This window comes from Oncorhynchus nerka, linkage group LG10 (assembly GCF_034236695.1).
Source record: "Oncorhynchus nerka isolate Pitt River linkage group LG10, Oner_Uvic_2.0, whole genome shotgun sequence".
Lineage (NCBI taxonomy): Eukaryota > Metazoa > Chordata > Actinopteri > Salmoniformes > Salmonidae > Oncorhynchus > Oncorhynchus nerka.
In genome coordinates this window covers 70,880,238-70,903,616 of record NC_088405.1, presented here as the reverse complement: position 1 = coordinate 70,903,616, position 23,379 = coordinate 70,880,238, and the positions used below count along the sequence as shown (strand labels likewise).

The following is a 23,379-nucleotide window of genomic DNA, read 5'->3' as shown; positions in this document are numbered from 1 at the left end:
CACCTCAGTACCTCCAGGCTCTGATCAGGCCCTACACCCAAACAAGGGCACTGCGTTCATCCACCTCTGGCCTGCTCGCCTCCCTACCACTGAGGAAGTACAGTTCCCGCGCAGCCCAGTCAAAACTGTTCGCTGCTCTGGCCCCCCAATGGTGGAACAAACTCCCTCACGACGCCAGGACAGCGGAGTCAATCACCACCTTCCGGAGACACCTGAAACCCCACCTCTTTCAGGAATACCTAGGATAGGATAAAGTAATCCTTCTCACCCCCCCCCCTTAAAAGATTTAGATGCACTATTGTAAAGTGGCTGTTCCACTGGATGTCTTAAGATGAACGCACCAATTTGTAAGTCGCTCTGGATAAGAGCGTCTGCTAAATGACTTAAATGTAAATGTAAATAAATGTAATCTACAAGTCTCTGCTAGGTAGAGAGGGCCTTATCTCAGCTCACTGGTCACCATAGCAGCACCCACTCGTAGCACGCGCTCCAGCAGGTATATCTCACTGGTCACCCCCAAAGCCAATTCCTTGTTGGGTCGCCTTTCCTTCCAGTTCTCTGCTGCCCATGACTGGAACGAACTGCAAAAATCTCTGAAGCTGGAGACTCACATCTCCCTCACTAGCTTTAAGCACCAACTGTCAGAGCAGCTGTCAGATCACTGCACCTGTACATAGCCTATCTGTAGACAGCCCATCTATCTACCTACCTCATCCCCATACTGGTATTTATTTATTTATTTTGCTCCTTTGCACCCCAGTATCTCTACCTGCACATTCACCTTCTACCGATCTACCATTCCAGTGTTTAATTGCTATATTGTAATTACTTCGCCACCATGGCCTATTTATTTCCTAAACTTACCTCATTTGCACTCACTGTATATTGACTTTTTGTTTTCTTTTGTTCTACTGTATTATTGACTGTATGTTTTGTTTATTCCATGTGTAACTCTGTGTTGTTGTATGTGTCGAATTGCTACGCTTTATCTTGGCCAGGTCGCAGTTGCAAATGAGAACTTGTTCTCAACTAGCCTACCTGGTTAAATAAAGGTGAAATAAAAAAATTAAATAAGAAATATAGAAATACTAGAACGAGCAGTGTCAAAGTCCAGAATATAAATATATATGTATATGATGGTTTGTATAGACATTATGGACAATATATTAATATAAAAGGTGTGTACTGCAGTAGTTATAGGATGAGCCTTGACTAGAATACAGTATATACATATGAAGTGTATAAAACAGTATTTAAACATTATTAAAGTGAACAGTGTTCAATGATAATGTACATAGGACAGCAGTTTCTAAGGTGCAGGGTTGAGTAACCGGGTGGTAGCCGGCTTGTAATAGTGACTAAAGTTCAGGGCAGGGCACTGAGCGGAGGCCGGCTAGTGGTGACTATTTAATAGTCTGATGACCTGGAGATAGACACTGTTTTTCAGTGTCTCGGTTCCAGCTTTGATACACCTATACTGTCTCCGCTTTCTAGATAGCAGTGGGATGAACAGGCTGTGGCTTGGGTGGCTGAGGTCTTTGATTATCTTTTTGGCCTTCCTGTGACACTGTGTGCTGTAGATGTCCTGGAGGGTTTGTGAGGGCTTTAGAGGCCAAGCATCCTGAGGTTGAAGAGGCACTGTTGTGCCTTTTTCGCCACACTTTCTGTGTGGATGGACCATTTCAGGTTGTCAGCAATGTGCACTCCGAAGAATTTGAAGATTTTCACCTTCTCCACTGTGTGTGGATGGGGGCGTGCTCCTTCTGCTGTCTCCTGAAGTCCACAATCAGCTCCTTCATTTTGTTTTTGACGTTGAGGGAAAGGTTATTTTCCTGGCACCACTCTGCAAGGGCCCTCACCTCCTCCTTGTAGGCAAGTGTTTCCCAAACCCAGTCCTGGGGATCACATGGGGTGCACGTTTTGTTTTTTGCCATTGCACTACACAGCTGATTCAAACAATCAAAGCTTAACGATGAGTTTATGATTTGAATCAACTGTGTAGTGCTATACATAACGTGCCCCCCTTGGGGTCCCCGGGACCGAGTTTGGGAAACATTGCTGTGGGCTGTCTCGTCGTTGATGGTAATCAGGCCTACCATTGTTGTGTCATCTGCAAACTTAATGACTGAGTTGGAGATGTGTGGCAACACAGTATTGGGTGAACAGGGAGCAGAGGAGGGGACTGAGAACGCCTTGGGCCTCTGTTACGAATCCCTTTTGGCCCAACAGTCTAGGGGGGATGGTAATGATTTTCACCTGTGAGGGGAGAAGGAGAGAAAAGAAACACACACACAGGATACACACACACACAGGATAACTGTATCCGTAACACTCCCACCCTTAAAAGAGCAACCCTAGGGGTTGCGACTACAGTATTTCAATGAATACTCACAACAAAGCAACAACCTTGCAAAACATACAGAAATCATTTTCACACACGAGATTGGCGTTGTCTATCAGGAGTTTGAAGCACATAGTCAGTTTCACTTATTTTCTTTTCAATTAAATAAGGACCCGAGAAACGAGCTGACAGTGAAGATCCTGAAACAGGTAATAACACCAGTACTTGGTCACCTGGCTGTAGTGGACGAGAAACAGCCTCTTTATCATAGTGTCTTTTCATGCTCCTCTGTGAGGAAGACAGAGCTTCCTTTGCGAGAGCACAAGCTTGGTGTAGGCGCTCACGAAAGCGACTAACGTAGTCCAACACATTCTCATCTCTGGTACACAACTCTTGGGACAAGAACTGTTCTTTAAGGACTTTCATTGGTCCTCTCACTGTGTGACCAAACACCAGTTCAGCCGGGCTGAAACCTAGGGACTCCTGCACAGTTTCACGAGCAGCAAACAAAACTAGAGGAACTCCCTCATCCCAATCTTTCTCAGATTCCAAACAATATTTACGTAGCATAGACTTCAGTGTCTGATGCCATCTTTCAAGTGCACCCTGAGACTCTGGGTGATAGGCGCTTGACACACGGTGCGTAATTGACAAGGATTTTAACACCTGCCTGAAGAGCTTGGATAGGAAATTGGTTCCTTGATCGCTTTGTACCACCCTAGGTAACCCGAATGTCGTGAAGAATTTTATTAAGGCTTTACTCACTACCGGGGCTGTAATCCTTCTCAGAGGAATGGCCTCGGGGTATCTTGTAGCCATACACATTATCGTTAACAAAAACTGGTTACCCGATTTTGTCTTCGGTAACGGTCCGACACAATCAACCACCACATGCTCGAATGGTTCACCTATGACAGGTATGGGACAAAGAGGAGCGGGAGGAATAATCTGATTTGGTTTTCCTGTTATCTGACATGTGTGGCATGTCCGACAGAACTGAGCTACATCTTGTTTTAAACCTGGCCAAAAGAAATGTCGAAGGATCCGATCATAAGATTTTGTGATTCCTAAATGACCAGACCACTGGTGATCATGAGCAAGGGATAACACATTTTGTCGAAAGGCTGTAGGAATCACTATTTGGTAAACAGCATTCCAATCTCCATCCGCGTCAACATGGGATTTCCATTTACGCATGAGGAGATTACCATCAATGAAGTAAGCCACGTTCTTCTTCTTCACATCTTCCAATGAGACAACACTAGAAAAACATTTAGCAAGCTTGTTGTCAACCTTTTGGTTAGCAATCAGCTGCTCACGAGTGACTGGTAACTGTATTGCATCAGCAATAAGTTCAACGTTCTTTGATTCTTTCCTGGGCTGTTTGTCAGAGGTGATCAGCTTCTCAGAGGTATCACACAATCTATCTTCTTGATCAACCTCTTTGAACAGAACAGTGTTTGACAAATCTATCACGTCACCCTCTTGTCGTGCCTGAGCACGAGTGACAGCACAAGCGGGGAACACATGTGGATAACTCTGTGCCAGCTCATTCGAGAGAGAGTGGTCACTTTTATCCAATACTTCCAATACGGGTACTACCTTTCCTCCGGCAATATCGTTACCCATTACAAAGGTCACACCTTTCACTGGCAATATAGGACGTACCCCCACTCTGAATATTCCACTGATTAACTCAGAGTGTACTTTCACAAAGTGCAATGGCACTGGGACAAAACCCATTTCAATACCCTGCACTAACACACTGGAACCACAGTATGTATCGTCAGATAAGGGCAACACATCAGACAATATAAACGACTGCGCCGCACCAGTATCTCTAAGGATTTTAACCGGTCGTTGAGACGCTTTTTTTCTGCCTCTATTTTACATATCTCCAACTGGAGAGTCTCTCGCCTAATTTGGGCTCTCTCTTCCACCTCCAGTTGGAACTGTGCTAAACGGACATCCCTCCTGGCATCACCATTTGACAGTGGGGAGAGTGGATCAAAACGGGACAATGTGGCTGGTGTTTTAGCCTCTCCCTCATTATCAGACACCAATGGGCTTACAGGAGCAGCAACAGCCGCTACAGGGGTAGTAGACTCAGGCAGCGGTAACACAAGCACCTGCTCTTCCAACAATACATTTAATACTAGCCGTTTAACCTCCGCCTTAACTAAACTCTGCGGAATCGATACTGAATAATGGTCAGCCAAGGTCATTAAATCAACTCTACGACATTTGTCAAAAACCTCCCACGAAGGGTTATCCAAAAAGGATCTCAAATCAAAAGTAGTCATGTTACACTACTTCACAAGTGCCAAAGAAAATAGCAAACACTAATGCTACTTCAGCTATGACGCTCAACACTGAACTATACCACTACAACAATCTACATGAGCGGCATGGGTGTCAGTTATGACAGATCCCGGATGAGCCCCCATTTATGTTACGAATCCCTTTTGGCCCGACAGTCTAGGGGGGATGGTAATGATTTTCACCTGTGAGGGGAGAAGGAGAGAAAAGAAACACACACACAGGATACACACACACACAGGATAACTGTATCCGTAACAGCCTCATAATGGTATTTCTGTGCATTCAAATTGCCACCGATAAAATGCAATTGCGTTTGTTGTCCATAGCTTATGCCTGCCCATACATTAACCCCACCGCCACCATGGGGCACTCTGTTCACAATGTTAACATCAGCAAACCACTCGCACACACGACACCATTCACACTGTCTGACATCTGCCCAGTAAATTTGAAACCAGGATTCATCTGTGAAGACCACACTTCTCCAGCGTGCTAATCAAATCAAAGTTTATTTGTCACATGCGCCGAATACAACAGGTGTAGACCTTACAGTGAAATGCTTATTTACAGGCCCTAACCAATAGTGCAAAAAAGGTATTAAGTGAACAATAGGTAGGTAAAGAAATAAAAACAACAGTAAAAAGAGAGCGGTAGTAGAGAGAACAGTCTATGACTGAAGTGGCTGGGGTGTTTGACAATTTTTAGGGCCTTCCTCTGACACCGCCTGGTGTAGAGGTCCTGGATGGCAGGCAGCTTAGCCCCAGTGATGTACTGGGCCGTACACACTACCCTCTGTAGTGCCTTGCGGTCGGAGGTCGAGCAATTGCCGTACCAGGCAGTGATGCAACCAGTCAGTTCTCGATGTTGCAGCAGTAGAACCTTTTGAGGATCTCAGGACACACGCCAAATCTTTTTAGTTCCCTGAGGGGGAATAGGCTTTGTCGTGCCCTCTTCACAGTTGTCTTGGTGTGTTTGGACTAGAGGTCGACCGATTATGATTTTTCAACGCCGATACCGATACCAGTTATTGGAGGATCAAAAAAAGCTGATACCGATTAATCGGCGGATTTATATTTATTTATTTGTAATAATGACAATTACGACAATACTGAATGAACACTTTTATTTTAACTTAAAATAATACATCAATAAAATCAATTTAGCCTCAAATAAATAATGAAACATGTTCAATTTTGTTTTTGCATTATTTAAACCAAATGTTGGAGAATAAAGCAAAAGTGAAATATATATGTGTAAGAAAGCTAACGTTTCAGTTCCTTGTCTTCAAAATTCCAAGGTAAGATGTTTTATGTTGTAGTTATTATAGGAATTATAGGACTATTTCTCTCTATACCATTTGTATTTCATATACCTTTGACTATTGGATGTTCTTATAGGCACTATAGTATTGCCAGTGTAACAGTATAGCTTCTGTCGCTCTCCTCGCCCCTACCTGGGCTCGAACTAGGAACACATTGACAACAGCCACCCTCGAAACATCGTTATCCATCGCTCCCCAAAAGCCGCGGCCCCTGCAGAGCAAGGGGAACAACTACTCCAAGTCTCAGAGTGAGTGACGTCACCGATTGAAACGCTATTAGCGCGCACCCCACTAACTCGCTAGCCATTTCACATCGGTTACACCAGCCTAATCTCAGAGTTGATAGGCTTGAAGTCATAAACAGCTGAATACTTGAAGCATTGCGAAGAGCTGCTGGCAAACGCACGAAAGTGCTGTTTGAATGAATGCTTACGAGCCTGCTGCTGCCTACCATCGCTCAGTCAGACTGCTCTATCAAATATCAAATCATAGACTTAACTATAACATAATAACACACAGGAATACGAGCCTTTGGTGTTTGATATGGTTGAATCCAGAAACTATTATTTCGAAAACAAAACGTTTATTCTTTCAGTGAAATACGGAACCATTCCGTATTTTATCTAACGGGTGGCATCCATAAGTCTAAATATTGCTGTTACATTGTACAACCTTCAATGTTATGTCGTATTTATGTACAATTCTGGCAAATTATTTACGGTCTTTGTTAGGAAGCAATGGACTTCACACAGTTCGCAACGAGCCAAGCGGCCCAAACTGCTGCATATACCCTGACTGCTTGCATGGAACGCAAGAGAAGTGACACAATTTCCCTAGTTATAAGAAATTCATGTTAGCAGGCAATATTAACTAAATATGCAGGTTTAAAAATATATACTTGTGTAATTGATTTTAAAGAAAGGCATTCATGTTTATGGTTAGGTTTGGTGCAACGACAGTGCTAAATCATCACCCGTTTTGCGAAGTAGGCTGTGATTCGATGAGAAATTAACAGGCACCGCATCGATTATATGCAACGCAGGACACGCTAGACAAACTAGTAATATTAACCATGTGTAGAGATTGATTATGTTAAGATTGATTGTTTTTTATAATATAAGTTTAATGCTAGCTAGCAACTTACCTTGGCTTCTTGCTGCCCTCACGTAACAGGTAGTCAGCCTGCCATGCAGGCTCCTCGTGGAGTGCAATGTAAGGCAGCTGGTTAGAGCATTGGACTAGTAACCGGAAGGTTGCAAAAACAAATCCCCAAGCTGACAAGGTAAAAATCTGTCGTTCTGCCCCTGAACAAGGCAGTTAACCCACCGTTCCTAGGCCTTCATTGAAAATAAGAATGTGTTCTTAACTGACTTTCCTAGTTAAATAAAGGTGTCAAAAATAATAATAATAATAAAATATAAAAAATTGGCCAAATCGGTGTCCAAAAATACCGATTTCCGATTCTTGTGAAAACTTGAAATCGGCCCTAATTAATCGGCCATTCCGATTAATCGGTCGACCTCTAGTGTGGAATGCAGTAGATATTGCATCATCTGTGGATCTGTTTGAGCGGAATGCAAATTGCAGTGGGTCTAGGGTTTCTGGGATAGTGGTGTTAATGTGAGCCATTACCAGCCTTTCAAAGCACTTCATGGCTACGGACGTGAGTGCTACGGGTCTGTAGTCATTTAGGCAGGTTGCCTTTGTGTTCTTGGGCAGAGACTATGGTGGTCTGCTTGAAACATGTTGCTATTACAGACTCAAATCAGAGACATGTTGAAAATGTCAGTGAAGACACCTGCCAGTTGGTCAGCACATGCCAGGAGCACATGACCTGTTTAAATGTCTTACTCAGGTCGGCTAAGGAGAGCGCGATCACACAGTGATCCGGAACAGCTGATGCTCTCATGCATGCCTCAGAGTTGCTTGCCTCGAAGCGAGCATAGAAGTGATTTAGCTCGTCTGGTAGGCTCGTGTCACTGGGCAGCTCACGTCTGTGCTTCCCTTTGTAGTCTGTAATAGTTTGCAAGCCCTGCCACATAAGACGAGCATCGGAGCTGGTGTAGTATGAGTCAATCTTAGCCCTGTATTGACACTTTGCCTGTTTGATGGTTCGTCGCAGGGCATAGCAGGATTTCTTGTAAGCCTCTGGGTTAGAGTCCCGCTCCTTGAAAGCGGCAGCTTTGGGTTGGGGTATGTACGTACAGTCACCGTGGGGACGACGTCCTCGATGCACTTATTGATAAAGCCAGTGACTGATGTGGTGTACTTCTCAATGCCATCGGAAGAATACCAGAACATGTTCCAGTCTGTGAAAGCAAAACAGTCCTGTAGTTTAACATCTGCTTCATCTGACCACTTTTCTATACACCGAGTCACTGGTGCTTCCTGCTTTCATTTTGGCTTGTAAGCAGGAATCAGGAGGATAGAGTTGTGGTCGGATTTACCAAATAGAGGGCGAGGGAGAGTTTTGTACCCGTCTCTGTGTGTGGAGTACAGGTGATTTAGAATTGTTTTCCCTCTGGTTGCACATTTAACATGTTGATAGAAATTTGGTAGAACTGATTTAAGTTTGCCTGCATTAAAGTTTCCGGCCACTAGGGGTGCCACCTCTGGGTGAGTGGTTTCCGGTTTGCTTATTTCCTTATACAGCTGACTGAGTGTTCTTTTTGCCAGCATCTGTCTGTGTTGGTAAATAAACAGCCACCAAAAGTATAGCTGAAAACTCTCTAAGCAAGTAGTGTGGCCTGCAATTTATCACAATATACTCTACTTCTGGTGAGCAAAATCTAGAGACTCCTTAGATTTTGTGCACCAGCTGTTGTTTACAAATATGCACAGACCGCCCCCCCCATCTGAATATCCATGTTGTCATTCAGCCATGATTTCGTGAAACATAGGATATTACAGTTTTTGATGTCCCGTTGGTAGGATATTCGTGATCGGACCTCGTCTAATTTATTGTCCAATGATTGCATGTCGGCGAGTAATATTGACGGTAAGGCAGCTTTCCCACTCGCCTTCTGCGGGTCCTCACTAGGCATCCCGCTCTGTGTCCCCTGTACCTGCGTTTCTTCCTCTTGCAAATAACAGGGATGTTGGCCCTGTCGGGTTTTTGGAGAGTGTCCTGTGCCTCCTGCTTGTTGAAGAAAAAATCTTTGTCTTATCCGAGGTGAGTGATCGCTGTCCTGATATCCAGAAGCTATTTTTTGCCGTATGATATGGTTGCAGAAATATTATGTACAAAATAAGTTACAAATAACGCGGGAAAAAAAACACATATTAGCACAATCAGCCACCATTCGAATTTTAATAATGGTGGCCATCGAAGGGGAGCATTTGCCCACTGAAGTCGGTTATGACGCTGAAATGCAGTCAGGTCAAGACCCTGGTGAGGACTACGAGCATGCAGGTGAACTTCCCTGAGATGGTTTATGACCGTGTAAACTAGAGGTCGGCCGATTAATCGGAATGGCCGATTAATTCGGCCCGATTACAATCGTAAATTGGTATTTTTGGGCGCCGATTAAAAAAGAAGGAGATATATATATTTTTTATATATATCTTTATTTAACTAGGCAAGTCAGTTAAGAACACATTCTTATTTTCAATGACGGCCTAGGAACTGTGAGTTAACTGCCTTGTTCAGGGGCAGAACGACAGATTTTCACCTTGCCAGCTCGGGGGATTCAATCTTGCAACCTTAGAGTTAACTAGTCCAACTCTCTAACCACCTGCCTCTCATTGTACTCCACGAGGAGACTGCCTGTTACGCGAATGTAGTAGAAGCCAAGGTAAGTTGCTAGCTAGCATTAAACTTATCTTATAAAAACAATCAATCAATCATAATCACTAGTTATAACAACACATGGTTGATGATATTACCAGTTTATCTAGCGTGTCCTGCGTTGCATATAATCGATGCAACGATGGGGGATGATTTAACAAAAGCGCATTTGCGAAAAAAGCACAATCGTTGGACAACTGTACCTAACCATAAACACCAATGCCTTTCTTAAATTCAATACACAGAAGTATAAACCTATAAACCTGCATATTTAGCTAAAAGAAATCCAGGTTAGCAGGCAATATTAACCAGATGAAATTGTGTCACTTCTCTTGCGTACATTGCATGCAGAGTCAGGGTATACAGTGCCTTGCGAAAGTATTCGGCCCCCTTGAACTTTGCGACCTTTTGCCTCTATTTCAGGCTTCAAACATAAAGATATAAAACTGTATTTTTTTGTGAATAATCAACAACAAGTGGGACACAATCATGAAGTGGAACGACATTTATTGGATATTTCAAACTTTTTTAACAAATCAAAAACTGAAAAATTGGGCCCATTCTTTCATGATTTATGATAAATAGTTGTGAGCCTAAATGACTCGCGGATGATTACTATTGACTTCTTAATGAACTGGACTGTTGAATTCCCTAATTTATGTTAATAATGACTGATATGATTTGATATTTGATTGTATACATGTTATTTGTTTCCTTTGTGATGCAGCACAGACTACCCAGTAAATATACCACTTTATGGTTAAAGGAATTCCTGCCTCAGTCTCATACATTCCTCTGTCACCTGACACGTGACCACCTGTTCACCTTCACTGTCAGTCATCCTACCTGTCCAGCTACCCACACAGATTCCACTAATCTTTCAATAGTGCCTATAAGAACATCCAATAGTCAAAGGTATATGAAATACAAATGGTATAGAGAAATAGTCCTATAAATACGATATTAACTACAACCTAAAACCCCTTACCTTGGAATATTGAAGTCTCATGTTAAAAGGAACCACCAGCTGTCATATGTTCTCACGTTCTGAGCAAGGAACTCAAACGTTAGCTTTTTTACATGGCACATATTGCACTTTTACTTCTCCAACACTTTGTTTTTGCATTATTTAAACCAAATTGAACATGTTTCATTATTTATTTGAGGCTAAATAGATTTGTATTGATGTATTATATTAAGTTAAAATAAGTGTTCATTCAGTATTGTTGTAATTGTCATTATTACAAATAAATAAACAATAAAAATTGTACGATTAATCGGTATCTGCTTTTTTTTGGTCCTTCAATAATCAGTATCGGTATTTAAAAATCATAATCGGTCGACCTCTAGTGTAAACCCACAGTTTCATCAGCTGTCCTGGTGGCTGGTCTCAGACGATCCCGCAGGTGAAGAAGCCGGATGTGGAGGTCCTGGGCTGGCATGGTTACACGTGGTCTGCGGTTTGTCGTACTGCCAAATTCTCTAAAATAACGTTGGAGGCGGTATATGGTAGCAAAATTAACATTAAATTCTCTGGCAACAGCTCTGGTGGACATTCCTGCATTCAGCATGCCAATTGCACATTCCCTCAAAACTTGAGACATCTGTGGCATTGTGTTGTGTGACAAAACTGTACATTTTAAAGTGGCCTTTTATTGCCCCCAGCACAAGATCCACCTGTGTAATGATCATGCTGTTTAATCAGCATCTTCATATGCCACACCTGTCAGGTGGATGGATTATCTTGGTAAAGGAGAAATGCTCACTAACAGGGATATAAACAAATTTGTGCACAACATTTTTAGAGAAATAAGCTTTTTGTGTGTATGGAACATTTCTGGGATCTTTTATTTCAGCTCATGAAACATGGGACCAACACCTTAGATGTTGCATTGATATTTTTGTTCAGTATAGTTACAGTACGTCAACAAACAAATTGGCAAGCAGAATAGGTCTAGGCCTGCTACCTACGCTGTAAAGTTGCCCATCTTGGTTGGGTGGTGAAACCAACTCTTTAAGTGGCATGTGCATGAACTGGATGCCATGCACAGTAACATTTGCTATTCAAATAGTGGTTGGAAGTGAACATATTGACAGTATGTCTGGCTAACAATGTTTTATCACAATGGGAAGCGAACAAGATGCAAATGAGACACTGAGCACATTGTTTATGCCTGGCAAAGAGATGTACAAGTAAGACAAATTACCAATATATATATATATCTCATTGGTCATTTGTCATACTTGTACATAGAACTTGGACCAATATTTTATTTTTTAATTTTTTTATTTCACCTTTATTTAACCAGGTAGGCTAGTTGAGAACAAGTTCTCATTTGCAACTGCGACCTGGCCAAGATAAAGCATAGCAGTGTGAACAGACAACACAGAGTTACACATGGAATAAACAATTAACAAGTCAATAACACAGTAGAAAAAAAAAAAAAAAAAAAAAAATGGGCAGTCTATATACAATGTGTGCAAAAGGCATGAGGAGGTAGGCGAATAATACAATTTTGCAGATTAACACTGGGGTGATAAATGATCAGATGGTCATGTACAGGTAGAGATATTGGTGTGTAAAAGAGCAGAAAAGTAAATAAATAAAAAAACAGTATAAAAACAGTATGGGAATGAGGTAGGTGAAAATGGGTGGGCTATTTACCAATAGACTATGTACAGCTGCAGCGATCGGTTAGCTGCTCGGATAGCTGATGTTTGAAGTTGGTGAGGAGATAAAAGTCTCCAACTTCAGCGATTTTGCAGTTCGTTCCAGTCACAGGCAGCAGAGTACTGGAACGAAGGCGGCCAAATGAGGTGTTGGCTTTAGGGATGATCAGTGAGATACACCTGCTGGAGCGTGTGCAACGGATGGGTGTTGCCATCGTGACCAGTGAACTGAGATAAGGCGGAGCTTTACCTAGCATGGACTTGTAGATGACCTGGAGCCAGTGGGTCTGGCGACGAATATGTAGCGAGGCCAGCCGACTAGAGCATACAAGTCGCAGTGGTGGGTGGTATAAGGTGCTTTGGTGACAAAACGGATGGCACTATGATAGACTGCATCCAGTTTGCTGAGTAGAGTGTTGGAAGCCATTTTGTAGATGACATTGCCGAAATCGAGGATCGGTAGGATAGTCAGTTTTACTAGGGTAAGCTTGGCGGGCGTGAGTGAAGGAGGCTTTGTTGCGGAATAGAAAGCCGACTCTTGATTTGATTTTCGATTGGAGATGTTTGATGTGAGTCTGGAAGGAGAGTTTGCAGTCTAGCCAGACACCTAGGTACTTATAGATGTCCACATATTCAAGGTCGGAACCATCCAGGGTGGTGATGCTAGTCGGGCATGCGGGTGCAGGCAGCGATCGGTTGAAAAGCATGCATTTGGTTTTACTCGCGTTTAAGAGCAGTTGGAGGCCACGGAAGGAGTGCTGTATGGCATTGAAGCTCGTTTGGAGGTTAGATAGCACAGTGTCCAATGACGGGCCGAAAGTATATAGAATGGTGTCGTCTGCGTAGAGGTGGATCAGGGAATCGCCCGCAGCAAGAGCAACATCATTGATATATACAGAGAAAAGAGTCGGCCCGAGAATTGAACCCTGTGGCACCCCCATAGAGACTGCCAGAGGACCGGACAGCATGCCCTCCGATTTGACACACTGAACTCTGTCTGCAAAGTAATTGGTGAACCAGGCAAGGCAGTCATCCGAGAAACCGAGGCTATTGAGTCTGCCGATAAGAATATGGTGATTGACAGAGTCGAAAGCCTTGGCGAGGTCGATGAAGACGGCTGCACAGTACTGTCTTTTATCGATGGCGGTAATGATATCGTTTAATACCTTGAGCGTGGCTGAGGTGCACCCGTGACCGGCTCGGAAACCAGATTGCACAGCGGAGAAGGTACGGTGGGATTCGAGATGGTCAGTGACCTGTTTGTTGACTTGGCTTTCGAAGACCTTAGATAGGCAGGGCAGGATGGATATAGGTCTATAGCAGTTTGGGTCCAGGGTGTCTCCCCTTTTGAAGAGGGGGATGACTGCGGCAGCTTTCCAATCCTTGGGGATCTCAGACGATATGAAAGAGAGGTTGAACAGGCTGGTAATAGGGGTTGCGACAATGGCGGCAGATAGTTTCAGAAATAGAGGGTCCAGATTGTCAAGCCCAGCTGATTTGTACGGGTCTAGGTTTTGCAGCTCTTTCAGAACATCTGCTATCTGGATTTGGGTAAAGGAGAACCTGGAGAGGCTTGGGCGGGAGCTGCGGGGCGGAGCTGTTGGCCGAGGTTGGAGTAGCCAGGCGGAAGGCATGGCCAGCCGTTGAGAAGTGCTTATTGAAGCTTTCGATAATCGTGGATTTATCGGTGGAGACCGTGTTACCTAGCCTCAGTGCAGTGGGCAGCTGGGAGGAGGTGCTCTTGTTCTCCATGGACTTCACAGTGTCCCAGAACTTTTTGGAGTTGGAGCTACAGGATGCAAACTTCTGCCTGAAGAAGCTGGCCTTAGCTTTCCTGACTGACTGCGTGTATTGGTTCCTGACTTCCCTGAACAGTTGCATATCACGGGGGCTATTCGATGCTATTGCAGTCCGCCACAGGATGTTTTTGTGCTGGTCGAGGGCAGTCAGGTCTGGAGTGAACCAAGGGCTGTATCTGTTCTTGGTTCTGCATTTTTTGAACGGAGCATGCTTATCTAAAATGGTGAGGAAGTTACTTTTAAAGAATGACCAGGCATCCTCAACTGACGGGATGAGGTCAATGTCCTTCCAGGATACCCGGGCCAGGTCGATAAGAAAGGCCTGCTTACAGAAGTGTTTTAGGGAGCGTTTGACAGTGATGAGGGGTGGTCGTTTGACTGAGGCTCCGTGGCGGATACAGGCAATGAGGCAGTGATCGCTGAGATCCTGGTTGAAGACAGCGGAGGTGTATTTGGAGGGCCAGTTGGTCAGGATGATGTCTATGAGGGTGCCCTTGTTTACAGAGTTAGGGTTGTACCTGGTGGGTTCCTTGATGATTTGAGTGAGATTGAGGGCATCTAGCTTACATTGTAGGACTGCCGGGGTGTTAAGCATATCCCAGTTTAGGTCACCTAACAGAACAAACTCTGAAGCTAGATGGGGGGCGATCAATTCACAAATGGTGTCCAGGGCACAGCTGGGAGCTGAGGGTGGCCGGTAGCAGGCGGCAACAGTGAGAGACTTATTTCTGGAGAGGGTAATTTTCAAAATTAGTAGTTCGAACTGTTTGGGTATGGACCTGGAAAGTATGACATTACTTTGCAGGCTATCTCTGCAGTAGACTGCAACTCCGCCCCCTTTGGTAGTTCTATCTTGACGGAAGATGTTATAGTTGGGTATGGAAATCTCTGAATTTTTGGTGGCCTTCCTGAGCCAGGATTCAGACACGGCAAGGACATCAGGGTTAGCAGAGTGTGCTAAAGCAGTGAGTAAAACAAACTTAGGGAGGAGGCTTCTGATGTTGACATGCATAAAACCAAGGCTTTTCGATCACAGAAGTCAACAAATGAGGGTACCTGGGGACATGCAGGGCCTGGGTTTACCTCCACATCACCCGCGGAACAGAGAAGGAGTAGTATGAGGGTGCGGCTAAAGGCTATCAAAACTGGTCGCCTAGAGCGTTGGGGGCAGAGGATAAGAGGAGCAGGTTTCTGGGCATGGTAGAATATATTCAGGGCATAATGCAGACAGGGGTATGGTGGGGTGCGGGTACAGCGGAGGTAAGCCCAGGCACTGGGTGATGATGAGACAGGTTGTATCTCTGGACATGCTGGTTGTAATGGGTGAGGTCACCGCATGTGTGGGAGGTGGGACAAAGGAGGTAACAGGGGTATGCAGAGTGGGTCTAGGGGCTCCATTGTGAACTAAAACAATTATAACTAACCTGAACAACAGTATACAAGGCATATTGACATCTGAGAGAGACATACAGCGAGGCATACAGTAATCACAGGTGTTGAATTTGGAAAGCTAGCTAAAAACAGTAGGCGAGGCTAATCCGCTAGCACAACAAACAGCAGGTAAAATGGCGTTGACTAGGCAACGGGGCCGACAGGTAAGACAAACAAGCAGAAAGGAGTACCGTGATATATCAGATAATCTGTGACTGAAGACTAACTTGTGTTGAAGCCACTGTGCCTCAATCTTGACAATCCCACACTATTGTAAAAAATACTTTGGAAGCTATAGAACATAATTTATTAATTTGTAGATTTGTTTTTGCCACATGCATTCTATTACAAACACCTTTAATGCATACTTTTAAATTATATTATGTGAGCTAAACATAAAAATAAAAAAATATATAAAAACATATTCCTGAAAGTATAATTTTATTAATAATTTTACTAAGAAGAAAATAATTAAATACATGTAATTTTGTCTTTGAAACATCGAATTCCATTCATTCCTATGGAGGACTGCTTCTACTGGGGAGTACCAATATGACCGACCCGTGGCTTAAAAGCCTCTCAAATGACATATATGTAGCATCAGCAATCCAGGGTTTATATACTGTACATCACTGCAAATGACAGTGTTATCACTAATTTAGTATTGTTCGATGGAGATATACTCACTGGTGTTGAAAGAATGAGATTACATCCTGCATTAGTGCAAATGCAAAGATAGACAAACCATATGGAAATAATAGCGCAAATCAGAGAAAGAGACAGCCTTATTCTTTCACTCTGCCACTGTTGTTTGTGAGAGAAAGTATTAATGCATTATTACTATTTGATAATAACAGAATTACAGTGTTATTACCACCAACAACAACAAGAGTGGAAACAAATTAGAGGTGCTTCTACTAGAACACGATTTGCAGTAATAAGTAGACTATTATTATGTGGATTTGATCATACCACTTCACCTGGCTACCGAGTAGGGTTTGGTCTCTCAGAGATATTATTTGATCATTTACAATTAATTGGTTCCTTTTTTCACATTTTCCTGCAAAACACAGCCTCTTTTGTGCCTGATAAATGTAATAAGACTGGCACTCTGAAGAGATTGTAAGTTGAACTTACGGTTGACATGTCCTACATCCAAATATAATAACACTTTACAGTGGTATTTAATGTGGATTTCAATGGCAAACAATGTGACCAGAGAGAGGCGACGTGAAAACAGAAGTCTGTGTAATGTCTATGGCAGATTCAATACTTCTCCTCTATCAAAAAAACAGAGACACTACACTGAGACTAGATAGAGAGTACAGTATTGATCCTAGCAGAGATGACAATACCATTTTGAACACTGTGTGTTGCTGTAGGCTACCTCTGACATACAGTACAATGGTTTTGGTTAGTTTTCCATTACAACGCATTTCACAAATAAACATCTGATTGGTTGATTGGAAATATACATATTTACAGATCAGTATGATGTTATTTGATGGTGATACCGATGTTCCCTCTGGGAAAAATAGAAGTTGTTGTATATGTCCAAAATATGCCATGTGACTGATATGGCCAGAGTGGGGTTCATCAGACTGGGGTCAACCACCCTGTGAATGGAATGAGTCTATAAACAGGAAAAATATTCCTGAGTTATAAAACAAGACCTTTGTTCATTGTGTTAGCACTAATTGATTTAGTATGAAAGAGGTATAACAAATAGATGGATCAAATAAATGTCTTACTTTTGTCCCCCATGATAGGTGACTTTTACTGTAGTTAGTTCATTACTGCCATTGCTTCCAAAGTATCTGATAGTAGGACCACTATCAGATAATCTGTGACTGGGGGATAAAATGATATATACCGTGATGCCATTTGTGTTTCAGATGGATACATTATCGGTCTACACTAATTAGAAACAGATATCTCGGCTTGTTACATTATCTGCAACAGCTAGATACACCAGCTACAGTCTATAGCGCTGCTTACTCAGTGATCATCTTTATGTTGTTATTTCACAAATTGACATAGGCCTAATGTTGACACCCTTCCAACATCACTACAATCCGCTAACATGGAGCGCACTGACATACGCTGTCATTGCCAACTAAAGGTCCACAAATTAATGTCCACTGGCGTTAATTTTGTATGTGTGTTGCTAGCTCTTCATTGCAAATTGAATACGGAATTCTGTTCAACATGCAGTTTCGACAACGACAGAAGGATGCTGTAGAATAGAAAGCCGGAAAATCTAATGTCACGCAATTTGATTGACAGTCGCATCTTTTCTGTAGCCTACCAATGTCCAATGTTAAGCTTGAGTAAATAATATGTATTTAGAGAGCATATGGGATGTTAATATAGTTATCTTAACGCTTTGCAAATAATAAAGAGGTGCAGCAATCATCCAGCTCCTATCTCTATGGCCTGCGCTTCCTGGGGGAATCCCCAGGTTCTGAGCTAGTTCTGGCGGTGAAGAGAGAGGAGCTGTCAAGCTTGTCATCCGTCCCTGCGCTCCGACATCTCTTACCTTCTCTTGCTTTCAACAGGACGGTGTTGGCCACGATATTCTCGAGCTCCATGTTTTGCTGGGTTGCAGGCACCACAGGCCCAATCTCGTCGCCGGCTTGGCAATAGTATGTCCTCCCCCACCCCCCACCCCCAAGGCAGAATATTTTAACCCTGATGACTCTCCGTACGGTCGTTCGCTCCCGCTCTCGGCCCCGAAGGTTGAGCTGCGTCGATTCTAACCCCACCCGCACGTCAACTATTGATGTATTCTGACATTGCAGGATAGTTTTAGTTTTGTCTTCACCATAACCACGACCCTTTAACACAAATATGGATCAACATTATTATTCACATTCAATTAGTTATTCAAAATTATGACATAATTTGGCTGTTCACGTAAAAGAGCCAGTATATTTGGTTCCCAAACGGTTCGTCGTTCAAAATGCTTAAAGATCTCCAATGTAAAGACCAAAATGTAGGCTGCCATTATGACCGATCGTGAAATCCGCGTTCAAATACATTTTTACCTAGACAAATTATTAGACGGCCTGAAAAAATATATAGTTATTTTTTTACGCACTAAAAAAAAATCAGCGTGGACCAGATTCACGTGCTCTCCCCACTTTTTATTTTTACTGCAGTGACGATTCATGAGGCATTGGACGGGTCTATAGCCCGATTGTAAAATGTAATACTAAACTAACAACTGATAACTCAATGCCGCAGTGGAGCTATTATTGGAAGACTCGAACTGCTCAAGCAACGATAACCGGAAGTGACGACTGCTAAGGGGAGTGGTCCAAACTTAATTTCAAACTTCTTTGGGAGATTCTTGTGGAGTTTAACTTCATCTGGAAAAATCGTACACATTATATTAGGAAATCTGTCGTTATGAACTCATATGAATATGGTGGTCTCAATTTTTTATATTTTCCTACTTTGAATAATACTTTTAAGATAAATTGGGCTTAACAATTTTTTAAAGAATCCAACTTCAATTTGGAATTTCATCCCTCATTATATCTTCTCCCGTTTTGGTGGCCTCAATTTCATGTTACTCTGTAACTATAACATTGATAAGATTCCTGCAAAATTATCTGCTTTTCATAGACAAGTATTCATAGCGTGGTCGTTCATTTTTCCCTGCATATGTATTTCATTTGGAACAATAAGGACATTGTGTATAGAAACAAGTCTTTATTTGTAAGAACTGGTTCAATTATCATATCCTGCTCGTGAGTCAACTTTCTAATGCAGAAGGACTGTTACTCAATTATGAGGAATTTTTTATCTCGTTACAATATTAATGTAACACCTAGAGAGTTCGCCATAGTCTTTGATGCTATTCCATCTGGAACTCTCATGTTATTTAGAGGTGTAGCCAGACCTCACCTTCTTGACCTACCCTCGCTATATCCAGTTGACTCTCCAATAGGGAAAATATGTTTCTCCTTGCTCCCATGTCACAAGTTACTGGAATACATTGGTCACTAATATCTGTTGGAAAAAAAGTCTGGTTATTACCACACAAATACTTGCTTGTTAACAAGGTCAAAGAGGTCTCTTTCAGAATGATCCATAAGTATTACCCTGCGAATCATTACCTGAAGAAAAAATACATTAACATTGATTGTACTTTTTGTGTTGAGCATCCAGAAACAGTTTCACATTTATTTTGGCATTGTCTACATGTAAAACAATTATGGAAAGGTAGTCACAGTTTTATAATTGTTAATATTCTTGATGACTTTTGTTTGTTATGGAAGAATGTGCTGCTCGGTTTCCTTAACCATAATAAAGATAAAGAAAAACAATTTGACCTCATAAATCTAATTGTGCTAATGGGAAAATTTCATATTCATAAATGTAAATTCACTAATAAAAAAACACTCTTCCATGTTTTCTATAAGGAATTTGAGCAGTACATTAAGACCATTCTACATTATTCTAATAAGAAAGCTGTTAAAACAATCAATATGTGTGTTTCTTTTAAAGTCGTTGTGTAATCTGTCATTTGTTCTACCCCCTAGCATATGTTATCATTGTCTATCTATGTACTTATTGTATGTATACAGACTTTTATACGTTGGTAACAAAAATACAAATAAATCAATAAAAAAGAGATTCTTGTGGAGTTACAGAATCTGCGTAAACACACACACAGTGCAGCATTTGATCGATGCCAAGTGTAGAAAGAGGCTAGAGAGGCCAAATGATATGATGTTGAAGTCGGAAGTTTACATACACTAAGGTTGGAGTCCTTAAAACTCGTTTTTCAACCACTCCACAAACTATAGTTTTGGCAAGTCGGTTAGGGCATCTACTCTATTATTTCACTTATAATTCACTGTATCACAATTCCAGTGGGTCAGAAGTATTCATACTGTCAAATTCTGACCATAGTTCTGTTATTTTATTCTTTGTTTTAGTATGGTCAGGCCGTGAGTTGGGGTGGGCAGTCTATGTTTGTTTTTCTATGTTGGTTTTTGTGTTCGGCCTAGTATGGTTCTCATTCAGAGGCAGGTGTCGTTAGTTGTCTCTGATTGAGAATGATACTTAGGTAGCCTGGGTTTCACTTTTGGTTGTTGGGTGTTTGTCTCCGTGTGAGTGTTTGTTGCCATACGGTACTGTTTCGGTTTCGTTTGTTGACATCGCTTATTGTTTTGTAGTGTTCAGTTTATGTCTTTAAATAAACATTATGGACACTTACAACGCTGCGCATTGGTCCTCCGATCCTTCTCGCTACTCCTCCTCAGGAGAGGAGGAAGAATGCCGTTACAGAAACACCCACCAAGAAAGGACCAAGCAGCGTGGTAACAGGCAGCAGCAGAAGGACAGGCAGCGATACCTGGAGAGATGGACTTGGCAGGAGATATTAGACAGCAAGGGAACCTGGGCACAGCCGGGTGAATATCGCTGCCCCAAGGCAGAGCTGGAGGCAGCGACAGCCGAGAGGCGGCATTATGAGGAGCTAGCTCGGCAGCGTGGCTGGAAGCCCGAGAAGCAGCCCCAAAAATGTCTTGGGGGGGGAACACGGGGAGTGTGGCGAGTTCAGGTAGGAGACCTGCGCCAACTTCCCGTGCTTACCCGACGGGCAAGCACCGTGTTATGCGGTGGAGTGCACGGTGTCCCCGGTGCGGTACATTCCAGCTCCAAGTATAGGCCGGGCTAGAGTGGGCATCGAGCCAGGTGCCATGAAGCCGGCTCTACGCATCTGGTCTCCAGTGCGTCTCCTCGGGCCGGCGTACATGGCACCAGCCTTACGCATGGTGTCCCCGGTTCGCCAGCACAGCCCAGTGCGGGCTATTCCACCTTGCCGCACTGGCCTGGCTACGGGGAGCATTCAACCAGGTAAGGTTGGGCAGGCTCGGTGCTCAAGAGCTATCCGGTGCCACCTCCACGCACCAGCTCTCTGGTGGCAGCCCCCCGCACCAGGCTGTCTCTCCCGCCTGTCCAGCGCTGCCAGAGCTGACAGTTTGCAAGGAACCGCCAGAGCCGCCAGTCTGCATGGAGCCGTCAGAGCCTCCAGTCTGCATGGAGCCGCCAGAGCCGCCAGTCTGCATGGAGCAGCCAGAGCCGCCAGTCAGCATGGAGCAGCCAGAGCCGCCAGTCAGCATGGAGCAGCCAGAGCCGCCAGTCAGCATGGAGCAGCCAGAGCCGCCAGTCAGCATGGAGCAGCTAGAGCCGCCAGTCGGCCAGGATCCGCCATTCAGCCAGGATCTTCCAGAGCCGCCAGTCAGCCAGGATCCGCCATTCAGCCAGGATCCGCCAGTCTTCCAGGATCTGCCAGAGCCGCCAGTCAGCCAGGATCTGCCAGACCCACCAGTCAGCCAGGATCTGCCAGAGCCATCAACCTGCCTCAGCTTCCTCTCAGTCCGAGGGTCGCCAATCTAAGGACGCGAAGTAAGCAGACTAAGACTGTGTTGGAGTGGGGTCCATGTCCCGCGCCAGAGCCGCCACTGTGGACAGACGCCCACCCAGACCCTCCCCTATGGGTTTAGGTGTGCGGCCGGGAATCCGCACCTTTGGGGGGGGGGGGGGTACTGTCACACCCTGGCCTTATTATTTTGGTCAGGCCAGGGTGTGACATGGGTATTTATGTGGTGTGTTTTGTCTAGGTTTTTTTTTGTAGGTTATGGGATTGTGGTTTAGTGAAGTAGTCTAGGTAAGTCTATGGTTGCCTAGAGTGGTTCTCAATCAGAGGCAGGTGTTTATCGTTGTCTCTGATTGGGAACCATATTTAGGCAGCCATATTCTTTGAGTGTTTCGTGGGTGATTGTTTCTGTCTCTGTGTTTGTTGCACCAGATAGTGCTGTTTCGGTTTTTCACGTTTCTTGTTTTGTATATTGTTCGTATTTTTCATCTGTATTAAAGATGTTTATAAATAACCACGCTGCGTTTTGGTCCGCCTCTCTTTCACCGGAAGAAAACCGTAACAAGAACAGTCATTGTAAATACATATATTGTTTTTTTGTGTGGTTGATTTTGGGTATAATAGATATTTCTAATAAAAAGATGTGATTGTGTGTATAATATTTTGTCAAAGGGTGGATTGTTATGAATTGCATGAATAATGACTAAATTATGTATACATTTAATGTAGGACTATAATTAACAGTATTCCACCCTGTCACTGTATGATTGTATGGAATTGATTAGAATGTATAAAAGTATAATCAATAACGTACCAATGGCTTTGTAAAACGAACCATGGCGGAATTAGTGCCCACAAAAATACGTCACTACTATTGCTCTCTATTGCTGAATGTGGTTGAAAGGAAACAAAAAATTCGCTAAGGATCATGGTGAAATTTGCTGTAACTAGCAAAGGATCATGGTTGATGTAGTAATTTTCATCCTGTATGTCTGAGATAGTCACCGGGGAGCCTCTTCCTAGCCCAGTTTGGTCGACAAATTAATACATACCATACGAAACGAGACATATCATACTAAATTAGTATCCCGATTTACGTACAGAATAATACGAAATGCTCTGAGACCAGGATGTACAGGCCCGTGATTGGTCTGTGTCGGCACATGGTTCTGTATTACGACAAAAAGTGTAGTCAGAATCGATCACTATTTAATTAAATATCTCGATTTGTAACGAACTTTAAAATTATTCACTGTGGGGATCGAATCATAATAACCTAATTTTAAAGCCCAATATGACCGTCACATTTATTCA

At 43.2% G+C, this 23,379-nt stretch overlaps 1 protein-coding gene across 3 annotated transcripts in view; it reads right to left on the bottom strand.

Moving 5' to 3' along the window:
• LOC115135941 (G protein-coupled receptor kinase 6-like) overlaps positions 1-18,934 on the bottom strand; it is a 67,249-nt gene extending 48,315 nt beyond the window's left edge. Inside the window, exon 1 of one of the 3 annotated variants that reach the window (XM_029671179.2) lies at positions 18,211-18,934. In XM_029671179.2, the coding sequence (XP_029527039.1) occupies positions 18,211-18,262 (52 nt within the window). In that variant the 5' untranslated portion in view covers positions 18,263-18,934. Of the gene's footprint in view, positions 1-1,728; positions 2,654-18,210 lie in introns of those variants that run through there. The other 2 variants (XM_029671178.2, XM_029671180.2) reach the window with 2 other exon arrangements.
• Positions 18,935-23,379: the final 4,445 nt, after the last annotated feature.